Source organism: Lissotriton vulgaris, chromosome 9, assembly GCF_964263255.1.
Source record: "Lissotriton vulgaris chromosome 9, aLisVul1.2, whole genome shotgun sequence".
NCBI classification, from domain to species: Eukaryota; Metazoa; Chordata; class Amphibia; order Caudata; family Salamandridae; genus Lissotriton; species Lissotriton vulgaris.
In genome coordinates this window covers 143,866,317-143,881,749 of record NC_141697.1, presented here as the reverse complement: position 1 = coordinate 143,881,749, position 15,433 = coordinate 143,866,317, and the positions used below count along the sequence as shown (strand labels likewise).

Genomic DNA, 15,433 nt, shown 5'->3' with positions numbered 1-15,433 from the left:
TTTAAAAGACCTTTTACTTGTTAAATGAGGCTTTGATGTTTTTCACACCTAGGTGTGAATTAGGCCTCCACCGTGAGCACCCTCGATCAACCCAAGCCAGGAACTGCACTCTGACAGAATCTGCGACCTCCTTCCAAGGACTCCACGACCCCCCTGGGGGTCGCACCCCACAGATTGAAGACCTCTGGGCTAGAGGGTTGAGGGGTCTCTACCCTGCCCCCTTTTTGTGTTTTCCACTATTGTTTTGGGCTCTCTTGTGCCTCAGTTCTCCTGAAAAACAAGATGGTGGCCAACACTTGCTGGTTTGGACAGTTTGGAATGTTGACAGTCGACTGCCAGCCAATCAGAAACTCACTCACGCACGTAAGGGTACGCGCACGTATAATTTGCTCAAATTCAATTTTCTCAACAACTACTGGAGGGATTTTCACCAAATATAGAAAAGGCACTACTGCATACCTCTCCCTACCATTTTGCCAAGTTTGGTGTAATTCCGTTCAACCGTTCGGGCTGTAGCCGTGTCTAAAGGTCCCATAGAAAATGCTATTTGAAAAATTTCAAATTCAATTTTCTCAAGAACTACTGGAGGGATTTCACCAAACATAGCAAAGGCACATCTGCATACCAGGCCCTACAATTTTGCCAAGTTTGGTGTAATTCCATTCAGCCGTTCGGGCTGTAGCCGTGTCTAAAAGTCCCTATGGAAATTAACATGGGGAAAACACGTTTTGGGACCCCCCCTTTTTTCTCGGCCCCCGCTTGACGAATCCCCCCGAAACTTTCAGGGAAGGAGCGGAGCAGAGTGAAGCGATCTTAAGGAAATTTACACGCAGATTCCTCAATCGGCGCCAAAGTTATTCCCAATAGAATGTTGGGGATTTCCTATGGTAATTAGGTCCTAACTATATATACCTACTGGCAACCGCCAGTAGGTAATATATATATATGAATCTTCACAAGTGGGTTGAACTATTTCAGTGCTTATGACTACTGACGAGGATACCCTGGAAGAGAACATGTTTTGCACTGGAAAAAGGGTATTGCAGATTTACTAGGAAAGGACCTTCACTACACCACTGGAAAAAACGTCTGACAGTGTGTTAGACTGGACCTGTACAGTACTGGTTCACAGAATAGACATTACAGTGTGTAGTGCTTTAGATCCCACTAAAAGCTGAGAACGTTCTGACGCAATTCTTAATACACAAAGTTAATTTATTTATTTATTTTTTGACATTTAATAGAGCGCGAACAAATGCCCGCAGGCGTCTCGGCATGTTATCCCTCACAAGCTTGCTCCTGAACTTGAAGTAGATTTACAATTTCTAGGAAATCTCAAAAAGTCCAGAATTTCTTCTGCAATGCTGCCACAGTTTCTGTTTTCCATGAGTAGTGACATTTGTAAGCATTTGCACAAGCATAAATGTACATGGTCCACATTCCTTGAGGTGTACATGCCTAGGAAATATGTCTTTTCATGGTAAATCTTGTAAACAAATTCATAAAAGTATCATATGACAAACTGAGATGCAGGGGTCATGCTAACCTGGGACGATGTAGTGAGTTAACGGTGACTGGCATATCCATCCCCTCCATGTTGTTTTCCACTATCAAATCAACAGATGGAAAAAAATGCAAACAACATATTGGTAAATGCTGTGTTTTTCTGAAAGCCTTCAAAATAAAAACTGTCAAGTATTTAAAAAAAGGAAAATGTATCATATTAGAATAACTTATTAAAATGCAATTTAGAATTAAATAAAACAAGAATTCTTACTCTAAATCAGTGTAATAAAAGCTAGAATAGGCAGATATGTTTTACCAGAGGTATAATATTTGGGATGGTTAAATTTGTAGAACGTTTATCACAAACTGTTTTCAAAATCGTTGTGCGTTCCACTTAAAGAACTTATTTTCTTACATTAATTTCTCACTAAAAGTGTTCTCCCTTTTTGCATATTTTCAACATAGACGAAACAAATATACATTTATTCCAGGAAGCAGACTCAAAATACCATTCAACTTTGAGGTCCAAGATTTTTCCTAACATCTATGTAAGCGTTACCTCTTTTCTTCTGAAGAGCCTGAATCCAAATTTCCATTTTTTTGGATGAAGGTGCAGAAATGAGATACTCTGCTCCGTCGTCAAGTCTACAAATAAATGAAGACATAAAACAACATTATTCAACTACATCTATGAATTACCCATGTATGCATATCTCCTCCATCTATGATCAACTTCTTCAACTCTCTGCTGTGGCAGGGATGATGATGCTTCTACTACCACCTAGTAACAACTTCTCCAGTACAAAATGAGGGTTGTAGAGCAATAGCAAAAACGTGTGTAGGTCTAAAGCTTGTATAGGTTAATCATAATTATATCCATCAAATTAATATCATAAAAGTAACTAAAGTAAATAAGCAACTAAAGGCTTAGCTTTTGACATATTCATGTGAATGCATATATTGAGATGCATGTACACACGACTAGCAATTGTGCAATAGATTTTTCTATGAAAGAAAACACATTACAAGACGGACATCCATGAGCAACCAAGCGTCTCTGAAGAGATTGAACGCATGTGATGTGACATTTAAGTGCGCATGTGTTGCGATGATAGGCTGCCATTTTAAATTTACTTTTCTAACATGGCAGATAGGAATTTTACAACAGTAAATTAAAATGTAAAGAAAACGTGACAAGTAAGTGCATGCCTGGGCAAAAAAACTAAAAAGAATATGTATGTAGAGCTTTGCAACTACCTGGCCTTCAGAAAAATATTTAAAATGGACAGAGCAGTGGTGAGTGGAAGTGGAGGTGGATGTTGGAAAAGGAGCATGGGGAGGGTAAAAGAGCCCATGACTGGGGGGTGGGGGGGAGGGGAGGAGGACAGAAGAAGTGGTGAAAAGGGGAAATACATATACTTCCAAGGAGTGCTCACTGCAACACCTCCTCCATCTTAGTGGGTAACCCAAACTGATCAAGGTCAATTTAATTTAGGATACCTTCATATTTATTATACACAGGAATGGTAGATATGATATTGCAACTGATGCAAGGAATGGGGTGGCAGGAAAGATGTTTACTAGCAAGAGTTACTGATTAGGAGTTCAGGTTGTACAAATGTTTTCACTATCTGCAGTTTTGCTGATATACAAAAACTACAATTAATCACATTTCATATACAGGTGAAGTAACAAAGACACAATAGAAAATGAAAGAGTACTTCGGCAACTAAAGACATGTCTGTCGGTGGCTCACACCTGGGTGATTAGAACTCAGTATCCAGAAAGATTTTAAGAGTACCTCTGTTCTTGTGAATTCCAAGCCACCACATCGTGAAATGGAGTCAAGTGTAAGGTACAAGCTTTATTCCACTAGATTGATGCTTCAGCATTAGCAAATAGATTTAGGATAGCAAAATGTTCCTGTTCAAAAACACATACTCTGTGAAAATCTCTGTCATGGATGGAACAGGCCTGAATAGGCCAAACCTAGGTTGTGAGCATGTCTGACTGCAGGTGTAAAAAGCTAAATTGAAGCCTTGCAGATTTCAGTTTCAGCAGTAGATGGTTGTTTATCGTGAGTGTGACGACTAATTTCTTGACCGGTACCATTTTACCCTACGTTCTATGCTGATAGTGCAATAATGGTGTGCCAAGGTTTTTCTCCATATCTTAGTCAATTCTCCGTTATAAGTTTGTTATGGACATTACACATTTTGCAAAGTTTCAAAAAACAAAATCATGAGAAAATGTGTGTTAAAGTACGTATATGAGTGAAAAGCTATTCATGAAAAGACCACTTCTACTGAGAGAAGCTACTTGCAAAAATGTTTTATAAAAAAAATATCTTACTAAAATATATTTTTGTTCAAAATATCTCCGACAAGCAAAGATTACCTGAACTGCGAGGTTTTCAAACTTTGTGGATGATGTTTTAATCTTTGCCCATCCCTACATTGTATCTGGTTTATTGTGTATTCTGGATAATACTTCATGATGAGCCATTCCCTTTCCAAGGTTTAGAGTACATATGCTGACTGTACAGAAAAGTCATTAGAATGGTGCTAATGAGGAATTCTTCAAGCATGACTTACATATTTTGCCATTAGAATACCTTACACAAATTATTATAAAAAAACTATTTCTCAAGATAATATGAAATTAAATATCACCATTATTCACCTAAGGCTGAAGGTGTTTTCTTTCCTTGGGTGATCCAGCACTGTTTCACATCGGGCACCAGCCGTATTTATCGGGGGCACGTGAGCCACATTCTACAGGGAAGTGTAAAAACACAAGAATTACCACCTCAGTTTCCAAATGAGATTCTGAGCTTCCTTACACTCATTCCAAAGCACAAGCACCTATTCACTAATGTCCATTCTGGAAATGTATTTGAGCAATGGTATAGAATGGACGTTACTATTCATACGTTTGACACATATCATTTTCTGTTGCAATTGGATGACAAAGGACAGTTATCGCTCGACCTCTTACTGTCTCATGAGACTTATGAGGTTCCAATTGCATAGTGACGCAAGACAGCTTGGTCCGCAACTGTGTGCGACCTACATTTCTTAACTTACTCAATCAGTCTTACTTAGCTGATTAAACATTTAAGATTTTACAAATCACCTGTATGTATGTATGTGATTTTCTATAGTACAACCTCGTCAAAAGCAAAGTGGCTTTATCATAAAAGAGAAAAAAAGCCTACTATGATCTCGCCTAACAACTTTCAGATGCCAACAGAAAAAACATGGAAAAACATTAGTAAGTTAGATACCTCTGAAGCTAAAAAAATGTACCTTTTAGCCAAAACGTTCTGTACTGAGATTGACTGCCTTTGTCCTCAAAAGGCCATTCCATTCTATTCGCAGAGGCATATAACTCTATCAACACAACAATAATATCACTAGCAGCACCCCAGGGACCGTGTTAAATAATTTTACTGAAGTAACAGCAGAAGGTATGGAGCTAGTTCATAAATGCAGAACCTTAGATGCGCGCAATCTAACACCATGAAGCAAAAAACTTTTATTGAGAAAAGAGTTTTATATACAGATTACAGTATACAGGAGTACAGTATGGGTCGTCTGAGGGCAAAAAAGGAAAAAAGCTTGGTCACTTTGTTTTAACCAACTATTCTACCCACACTGGCATTTGCCAGAAGAGACCCATTAAACTTAGGTGTAGTCCCACAAAAAAAGCAGTCTTCACTCCTGTACTTTAAGGAAACCCCTCACCAATTCCACAAATTTGTCTAAGTTTTAACATATTTCCATTCTCCCCTATTAGTTGATTATATAGTCAAGACCAACAGGCTGGATTTTGACTACAGCACAGTACTGAAGAACTGCGGCAAAACTAGACAATCTATGTAAATGTAAATGTATGAAGCTTATATAGCGCATGACTTACCCTGGGGCATCTCCGCGCTTGCTTAGGGAACCTGTCCTGGTATTCCCCTGTGAGATAACCCTGGCAGGGTATCCACAAGGTGAAAGCCAGGCATCCCACCGCGAGGGGCCGATGTGGAGATTAAGCAAGCTATTGCCCAGAGTCGCAGAGTGTGAACCCGTGAGTTGAGAAGGCACCGGAGCGAGAATTATCGAGTCTGTGGAATTATTGAGCCCAAGACCCGCCGAGGCGGGGAATTGAACCCTGGTCCAGGGCCGATCTCAAGCTCCAGGTCTGCCGCCTCTAACCTCTGAGCCACACTTCTCCATGTCCTATTGCTAATGCTGCCAGTTTTGGAGCCCTAATTTCATTAGATCTCGCAGCAGCATTTAACATCATAAGATCCTATTTAAAAAGCTAGAAGAGAGCGGGATTGGAGGCAATCCCCTAGCTTGCTGTGAGTTATTACAGACAGCAAATCGTCAGTCTTCAAACACATATGTTGCATGGTGCCATCCAAAATGTGGTGTTTCCCAGGGTGCGACCTGTCACCATTTTTCCTTAACCTGTACCTTGAATTTTGTTGAACTAACTGAGAAGCCATACCGGCACTTTTTACAAGTCTCAGCTCATTTTTAAACTCACTCTTAACTCTTAAGAGAGGGGGAAAAGTTTCAGGAACATCCTACTGGAAAGAAAAGTGGCCTATGGAGCGAAGGCTCTGTCGTCTCCAGTCAATCAAATAAAAACCTAGGCATTGGGATGAATAACTTCCTCAATCATATACACAAATTAATTAAGTGATTAATGTAAGCTTTTACCATCTATACCTCAGGAAAAAGATTACGGGGCATATTATCAAGGGGGTTTATCTCCACTTTTTTGGCTTTAAAAGCCAAGAAAGCGGAGATAAAATTATCTCCATATTACCTAGCTGTCGCTAACACCAGTTAGCGACAGCTAGTAGGAGATAGCGACCATCTTGGGCCCCACTTTGCATGTCAGTGATATTTATCACTAATGACATGCAAAGTGGGCGTGCCAAGATGTTAGCGACTGAAAACAGTCGCTAACATCGCTATCTCCTATTACCAACTTTTGGAGATATTCGCGCTAAGCGCGAATATCTCCAAAAGCTAACACCGGCCCTGAGCAGTTCTTAGCCATGTTATCCAATGGGAGGTGGATAACATGGCTAAGAGCATTAGCTCGGTAATGCATGAATATCGCTGACTTTTCAGCGATATTCATGCATTGTGGCGATTTTTATCGCATTTGCGATAAACCTTGGTGATACCAAGGTTTATTTGCGGTAAAAATTGCCGCAGCTCAGCGGTAAATTTTTGTCTCTAACACCAGTTAGCGACAGCTAGTAGGAGATAGCGACCATCTTGGGCCCCACTTTGCATGTCAGTGATATTTATCACTAATGACATGCAAAGTGGGCGTGCCAAGATGTTAGCGACTGAAAACAGTCGCTAACATCGCTATCTCCTATTACCAACTTTTGGAGATATTCGCGCTAAGCGCGAATATCTCCAAAAGCTAACACCGGCCCTGAGCAGTTCTTAGCCATGTTATACAATGGGAGGTGGATAACATGGCTAAGAGCATTAGCTCGGTAATGCATGAATATCGCGGACTTTTCAGCGATATTCATGCATTGTGGCGATTTTTATCGCATTTGCGATAAACCTTGGTGATACCAAGGTTTATTTGCGGTAACAATTGCCGCAGCTCAGCGGTAAATTTTTGTCTCTAACCAAGCAATAGCGATAATTATCGCTATTGCTTGGTAATATGCCCCCATATTTGTTATTTACCTGTAACTCTCGTTCTCCAGTATTGGTATCTTTCATAGATTCACACGCTTGAATCATTCCCCGTCATAGTGGTGAGAGTCCCACTGTACCGTCTGAAGCAGTAGAAGTAGTATATACATGGCAAAAGACATTGAATGTTGGCTTATGTACATAATTTATAAAGAAAGAGAGGTCCGTGGTATGCAAATAACCACAATATGGAGCAAGAATGAAAAACTGGCCTGACTTAGGTCAATTAAGAAAGCCCTCACTCACCGACCTGGTCGGTGACATGCTTTATCATTGGGCCCCACTAAAGAGGCCGAGTGCCTCTTTAGTGTGCTGCGACGCCAGAACTACTGCGGAGCGGGTTTTTGTGTTAAGGCGTGCAGTGAAATTATATTAATAAAAGTGTCTTAAGTGTATCAAAAACATTTTTTTTATTTATAGATCACTAGGACACAGATAAAAAATATTTTATGTGTTGGGAATTTATCCAAAATTAACTGTTTGGTTAATTCCAACCAATAATAACGTCAGTCAACATGTTTCTGCCTACAAATGGTGTAAGTTTACCAGGCATTCATCAGGACTCTGGACTGTGCTAAACCCTGATGGTATGAGCACTCTAAGGCTCACCCTGACCTAGGGACGTGAAAGTGAAAAAAAGGTGAAAAAGGTGAAAAAGTGCATAAAGGGAAGAGCAATTGCTCAACCCCAGTTACTCCTGGTTTAGGAGGCTTACCAAATTCGGATTGCTGCACTTGTATGAAAAAAGCGATCTGCACCATGGGTCACGGGAGGGGGGTGGAGGCGTAATTAGCACACCGCCCTCGACGCCAGGCACCCTCTTGGAACCTGTGACTCCCTCGTACCGGAGGAAAGACTCTAAAGAGGCCTTTGAGAAACTGCTTGACAATCCTGTCTGACAAGAGAGAAGGTCCAGATGCAGTGCGTCTATAGCAAAAAACTGCAGCCAAATGAAACTTTATGGATGAAAGAGTCAGCCCCGCTTTAGCCAAACGCAGGAAATATGGAAGAACTTGGTGAGGTTGAGATGAAAAAGGGTCGAAACCCTCCTGCTGACACAGATACAGAATCGCTTCCATTTTAAACGGTATGTCTTGTTAGTAGAAGGAGCTCTGGCCTGAGAGAGAACTTCCATAATCTCCTCCGAGAGATCTAGCCCAAGAAACTCTCGCCGCTCAGGAGCCATGCTGACAGGTGTAACGAGTGAGGGTCTGGATGCCAGACCTGGCCCTGGGACATCGTGAGAAGGTCTGGGACCGTCCGTAGCGGCCGTGAAGGATCCAGGGAGAGGGAGAGGAGGCGAAGTTCCGTGAACCAGAACTGCCTCCGCCAAGCTGGAGCTATTAGGACCATCCTGCACTGCTCAGTTTTGATCTTCCTGAGCATTCTGGGAATGAACGGAATGGGGGGGAAAAGGATATACAAATGCGCCTGACCAGGCTATCGAAAGCGCATTCCCCAGTGATCCGTGAAGGTGTATCTTGCCGGCTTAAAACTGGCATTTCTTGTTTTCCGGGGTGGCAAAGAGGTCTATTGAGGGTCTACCCCACCGGTGAAAAATTTCCTCCAAGACAGTATGGTTCAGTTCACATTCGTGGCTGACTGACGACAGCCTGCTGAGCATGTCCGCCTTTTCGTTTAGTACTCCTGGATGATGTTCCGCCTTCAGTGATATCCTGTGAAGGATAGCCCACTCCCAAATCTTCTGTGCTTCCTGTGACAACGGACGAGATCTGGTACCCCTTCTTTGTTTATATAGTGCATGGCCGTGGTGTCGTCCATGCGGACAAGAACCGCCGATCTCTGCAGCCGTGGAAGAAAGGCCCGTAGCGCCAGACGAATCGCCCTGAGTTCCAGGAGATTAATATGGAGAAGGAGGTGCTATGGCAACAAATGTCCACTTACATGTAAGTCCTGTAGTACCGCGCCCCAGCCTTCCAGCGAGGCATCTGTAGTCACTACCTGGGGAGCTGGATCGATTACGAAGGATAGACCTTGGGATATATTTTCTTCTTTCATCCACCACAAAGCAGCCTTTTTCATAGCCGGAGTGATCACCGCCTTGTCGTTGAAGGATCCGTCTATTTGTCGCCATTGCAAGTCGATCTGCTCCTGAAGTGAACGCATCCGCAACCTGCAGTGAGGTATTAAAGGAATACAAGAGGAAATTGTTCCTAGCAGGGATTTTTAATGGCAAACCGAAAGATACTTTCTTCCTCGTAACAGCTAAGCCATGGATATCAGTTTCTCTCACCTTTCAAGGGATGGAGAAGCCTTGTTGAGAGATGTATCTAGGATGTCCCCTAGGAATCGAGCTTTCGTGGACGGACAGAGAGATGACTTCTCCCTGTTGAGAGTCAGGCCCAGATTGCCCAACAGACGCGTGCATGCATCAACTGTTTCTTCCTCTGCACGTCTGGTCGGGGCCTTCAGCAACCAATCGTCCAGGTAGGGGAAGATCTGAAAATGCTGCTTCCTGAGGAAGGATGCCACCGGTGCCAGCACTTTGGTAAAGATCCTCGGAGCAGACCGAAGTCCAAAAGGTAGAACCTTGAACTGGAAGTGGCTCTTGGCTACTGTAAACCGTAGAAACCTCCAGTGGGCTGGATGAATGGTTATGTGAAAATACGCATCCTCAAGATCGAGAGTGGCCATAAAGTACACAGGGTTGAGGAAACATAAAATGTTCTGGAGAGACGCCATCCGAAAGGATTGTCTTACGAGATAGGTGTTCAGCTCCCTGAGATCTAAAATGGGGCACCACTTCTCCAGTGTCTTTTTGACCAGTAAAAATCTCGAGTAGAAACCCTCTCCCTTCTGAGAAAAGGGGACCGGCTCTACCGCTCCCTTGAGAAGCATCTGATGAGCTTGAAGCCACAGAAGACGCAGATGTTTGAAAGGCATGGCGGCAGGGGGCTTGGAAGGTGGAAGATGAACAAACTCCAGCGTATGGCCACATTGAATGATGTTGAGTACCCAACGGTCTGATGTTATCTATTACCAGTTGTGAAGGTATTAAGATACCCTGCCCCTCACAGATGTTGCCGGGGAGGGGGAACAGCAGGAAGAGCTAGTACGCCGCTATTGTCACTTAGTGGTGTCACGCCCCTGGCGATTCTGTTTCCCTCTAGAGTTAGACCTAGAGAAAGGAGAGGTCTGGCCTCGTCTTTGATGGTAAGATGGACAATAAGACTGAGGCGTTGAACTATAAGAAGGATAACGTTGCTGCTGGTATAAACCCCTGTAGGTTGTAGTACTTCTTCCTCTGGCTCCACGGAAAGGAATCTTTCGATATTGTAGGGTTCCCAAGGATCTTGCTGTCTCTGTATAGTTTTTGTCGTCGTGGAGGGCATCATCAATATGTTTACCAAATAATGCCTCCCCATCAAACGGAAGGTCCAGGATTTTGTTTTGGACCTTTGGCCGGAACCATGTAGCCCTTAGCCAGCCTTGGCGATGAAGAACAGCTGCGCCGGCTAGCGAGCGGAAAGCTGTTGTGGCAATGTCCATTGCGCAGTCCATAATCTCAGCTGATGTAACCTCTCCCTTCTGCAAGATTTTCTTTGCTTCCACTTTGGACTCCTGAGGCAGCTGGTCTAGATATGGTGAGAGGTCACACCACATCTGACGATCATACCTGCCAATAATCGCCAACGCATTCACTGCTCTAATCAAAAGACTTGCTATCGAGGAAAATATTTTCCCAGCATTATCTAGGCCTCTGCCTTCCTTATCAGGAGGAGTAGTAAGGGGCGCAGAAGGGTTACATGATTTTCTCTGAGCCGCCTGGGATATCACCGAAACAGGCTTCGGTTGACCTGTTAAGGATGCTGGACTGTCGTCAGGGGCCTTGTATTTTTTCTCCAGACGTGGCAAGACTGGAATGACAGTAGCCGGATTCTTCATTGCCTTTATACCTTCCTCCCAGACGTGGCTGACAAAAGGAATGGAACGGACCGTCTTCCTATAAGGTTCTTTAAAATCACAAAGAAAACACTCAGATTGAACTGAAGGCATGGGAAGTTCAAATCTGCGTGAGGCTCTCTCCATCAATTTGTGAAACCCCCCAATGTCTGCCGGGGGAGAATCAACTGCATACGGTGTAGGAGAAGCTGGGTCCGGTATCACATAATCATCTCACTCCGCACACTGGTCCGGCCTGCTGATATCGCTGGTATCGAGTAATCAACCTGCACCTCTGGAACAACCGGAGGTATAATTGGACTGGTGACTTGTGGCTGTGATACCATCTGTGACAGTGGCCTTGGCGAAGCCACAGAAGAAGCTGGTGGAGCGGACACAGCCTGAGCCAAAGGAAGTGGAGAAGGAGGAGGCTGAGAATCTCCTCCTGTAGTCCAGCAACATACCTTGAAGAGCCGCCAAGAGGGAAGAAGGAACAGAAATCATCTCCGTGCTAGTGCCCACCTGATGGTGAAAAGAGTGATGATATGAGTGCCCATGAAGGTATTCACCTTCAGAATCAGTGTCCTGGCACTTGACTAGAAGCTTTGAAGGGCTATTGGCATAGCCAAAAGGATCATCCTCTCCCTCAGAATCTTCTTTCTCATCTAACAACAGCGCAGGAGGCAGAGGGGAAACCCTCCTTGAAGAATTCATGTCCATCGTGATTCTCTTCAAAGAAATTGTGATTTTCTCCTTCAACGAAGACGTCGTCGACGGTACCGTCAACGGTGGAGAAGAAAAAGAAACCATTGTCGACAAGGTCGTCGACGGAAGACCCACCGACGACGAGCAGATCGTCGACGATGAGATGGGCGTAGTCGACACTATCATCGACGAGACCGTCGACACTCCCACTGTAGTCATCGTCGTCAGTAACCGTCATCTTTGTTGATGCCCTCGTCGACGCCACAGTTGTTGCAGCTACCGTTGTCGACATCCTCGTCGACATCTTCGTCGACATTGAAGTAGTTGACATCGTCGTCGACGAGCCCGTTGACACCAGCGTCGACAGATGGAGACTCGAAGGCACCGTCAATGAGCCTGTCGACGGCAGTACCATTTTAACCTGCACCTTTGCAGTCTTCGTCGACGGGTCATTCGCAGCGTCGTCGACGATTGACTATCCTTTTGAGACTTCTCAGGTGTCAGAGAAGAAGGCTTTTTAAAAGGTATAGAAGACTTTGCCACTGCTGCTGTTGAAGGTAGTCCGTCCCTCTCCTTTGCACCATGGTGAGGAAATTTGCTAGGACTCCGGCTCTCAGATTCACAGGGGGTCTTTTTTGAGGCCTTTGTGTGACGGTCTGTAGATGGTGAAGGGGAAGCCCTACCCCTCTTAACTGACCTTCTGGATGAAGTGGCAGATGATGAATCTTCACTGTTACTTGACAGTGTTTCCTTTCTCTACTTCAGTTTGTGGAGCCAGGTGAGAAGGCGACCCTCACGGTCCCGGAGAGTCTTTGTGGAAAAGGTGTGACGGATTTTGCAGTCCGCTGCCTTGTGGTCCGGATACAGGCTGTAGATGCAGTCTTTAAGCCTGTCCTCCACATACAACCTTTTCTTGCCACAGGTGGAACAAGCCTTAAAACTGGATTTTTTCTCTTTGTCAGAAATTCCAAGAAGAAATATTAAACAATCTTGAAGAAAAAACTGAAGTGAGCAGAGCTCAAAGGAACTCCCTTTGCACAACGTGCAGTAGTAAATCTGAGGCTCTGAGGTTCTCTCAGGAAGGTTCTATGGGGTGAGGCCAATCTGATTGGTTGTTGCATTATTTCGGTCTCTTTTACAAAAAGAGGTGGATATGCTACAAAATGAGATGAGGCCTAGGCCTTTTCTTTATCTTTTGTACCTACTGCTATGTTATTTTTATTTACAGAGACTCCCATTCCGACGACGGGGAATGATACAAGCTATGGGAATCTATGAAAGTTCCAATACTGGGTAACAAGAGTTACAGGTAAGTAACAAATGTTTTCTCCAGTATTGGATCTTTCATAGATTCACATGCTTGAATCAGAACAGTTAGAAGATGTATAATAAACTATAATATCATATTTATCTATCACAATAGGGATGATAGGTACAGATATCATCATATAAGGCTCACCCTATTGGCAAGGATGTTGTGACACTACTTGTCTCACAGCCGCATCACTGCAATACGACAAGTTCAGGCAATAATGTTGAGTAAACATATACCTGTTTTTCCAAGTTACTGCACAGCATATGCTTTTAATAGGCACTCCAGCAAACAGGGCGGTTGTTGTAGAGACCACTCTAGTAGAGTGAGCCTTAGTCTTTTCCCTCAAGGGCCTGCTGATATCCATCTTGCTCTGCTTGCCTTGGAAACTGGACCTCCTTTGTTTTGGTTTCTGTATACAACTAACATTTTATCTGTAGTCCATAACTGCTCTGTATGATGCAAATAGAACTTTAACCCTCTCCTTACAGCTAGCATATGGAGTGTCTTTTCTGCAGCTGTCTGCGGTTTTGGAAAAACGTCGTAAGCACAATAGGTTTGTTCAGATGACAATCCATCTAAACTTTAGGAATTAACTTGGGATTAGTCCTTAGCATCCCATAATCATCCTTAAACTGTAGGAAAGGTTACTTGATAATGAACAATTGTATCCTACTCACTCTTTTGGCTGATGTCAAGGTTAGGAGTAACGCTACTTTCCATTTTAAGACTTTTATCTCTGCTCTGGGAATAGGTTTGAAATGGCACTTCATTAATTGTTACAGTACTGTGTTAAGTTGCCCGGTTGGCATAAGAGACTTTATCTGAGGGAATACTCTGAAGAAACTGCGCTATAAGCTGTTAGGCCATAACGAAGGGGATCCAGAAGTTCCTTGGTATCTTGAAATGGGCGCTAAGTGTACTTTAATCAAAGATTGAAATAGGCCTCATCTAGCCAAAGAGAGTAGGTATAGTAAGACTTGTTCTGGAGGTGCTAATATAGGGTGAATTTTTGCGTTTTGGCATCAGAAGCAGAAGCGCTTCAATTTTAGTTGATATGTCTTGTAAGTGTTATACGTTCTGACTCTTGCAAGGACATCTCTGCAGTACTATGGGATATTTAAATGTTAAAGCTCATGGTATTCAGGAGCCAGACCAATAAGTGCAGAGAAGTAGGGGTTTGGACGAAGCACCTGCTTGTTGCTCATCATTAGCAAATGCTTCCGAGGTTCCAGGTGAATGGGATTCTCCTCTGACAGTGAACTAGTGTTGTCTGTGCCACTGTGGAGCAATTACTAAAATCCAACTTGGTTTCCTCTTCATCTTTCTGAGGAGTATGGGTATGAGAGGCAGTGGCGGCTGACAACTATGGAGAGTGGTGAGGTGGGCAAATGGGTGCATGCATGTGCGCTAACTTTAAGGTGCCGATGTTAAAAATAAATAAAATAAAAATTCACTCACCTTGCTCTTGCTTGCTGCACGACATGTCCTTCTCGCTCCGGTGTTCTACTCCTCTCCTCTCCAGGCAGGACCCCAGCCAACTCCCTTAACCAATCCTGGCACTGCTCTCATGTGGGTAACCAGCAGGAGAGAAGCAGCAGGATTCGAGGTAGCGGCCACCCCTCAGCACGCTTGAACCACTGGAGGCCTGGACTTACTCTCAACCCAGCAGTCTAAGATGGCTGGGTGAGAGAGGTTTAGAGAGTGCATGTCTGGCTGCCCATCGCAAAACAGCCCGCCAAAGTGATATGCGCACTTTAAACTTAAGTGCACAGGCAGCCCACCCCTCCTCTCTGCTTCTACCACTCAGCAGGCCCAGACCCATCCTGACACTTGGTTAGGGATAGGTTAATGGAAAATAAAATGGTAATAAATTAACTTTATTACCATTTTATTTTTCATCTCTGGGGCTTTTCAGGGAGCATTTCAGTAGTGGGGCAATGTTCCTCCGCTCTAATAGAGGAGCTGCTCCAGATGAGGAGGGTCCCTGACAACCTGATCAATCATGCATTACCCCCACAAATCGTCTTGCATAAAAGCGTCATTTCCGGTTATCCTGCAATGTAAAGAGTTCTATTGTCGGCTTACCCCATTTTTGCAAGATTGTGTTCAGAATGGATTGATTTAGTTTCCATTTGTGGCAACTTTGACTTGTCCTGCTTAAAAAGTACGCCAAGCTGTTGCTCACCCTTGGCCGATGTTCTGCTCAAAATATTACTTGATGTGGTAAAGCCCATTTCTATATTTCTAGCGCCACCTGCAATTGGGTCAGAGC

The 15,433-nt window shown here is 43.7% G+C and overlaps 1 protein-coding gene across 1 annotated transcript in view; it reads right to left on the bottom strand.

The window, feature by feature from the left end:
- SPTBN5 (spectrin beta, non-erythrocytic 5) overlaps window positions 1-15,433 on the bottom strand; it is a 2,284,272-nt gene that overhangs the window by 86,579 nt on the left and 2,182,260 nt on the right. Inside the window, exons 67-69 of the mRNA XM_086937224.1 lie at window positions 4,189-4,280; window positions 2,066-2,151; window positions 1,547-1,607 (exon numbers count right to left, since the gene is read on the bottom strand). Coding sequence (XP_086793350.1) covers window positions 1,547-1,607; window positions 2,066-2,151; window positions 4,189-4,280 — 239 coding nt within the window. The remainder of the gene's footprint in view (window positions 1-1,546; window positions 1,608-2,065; window positions 2,152-4,188; window positions 4,281-15,433) is intronic.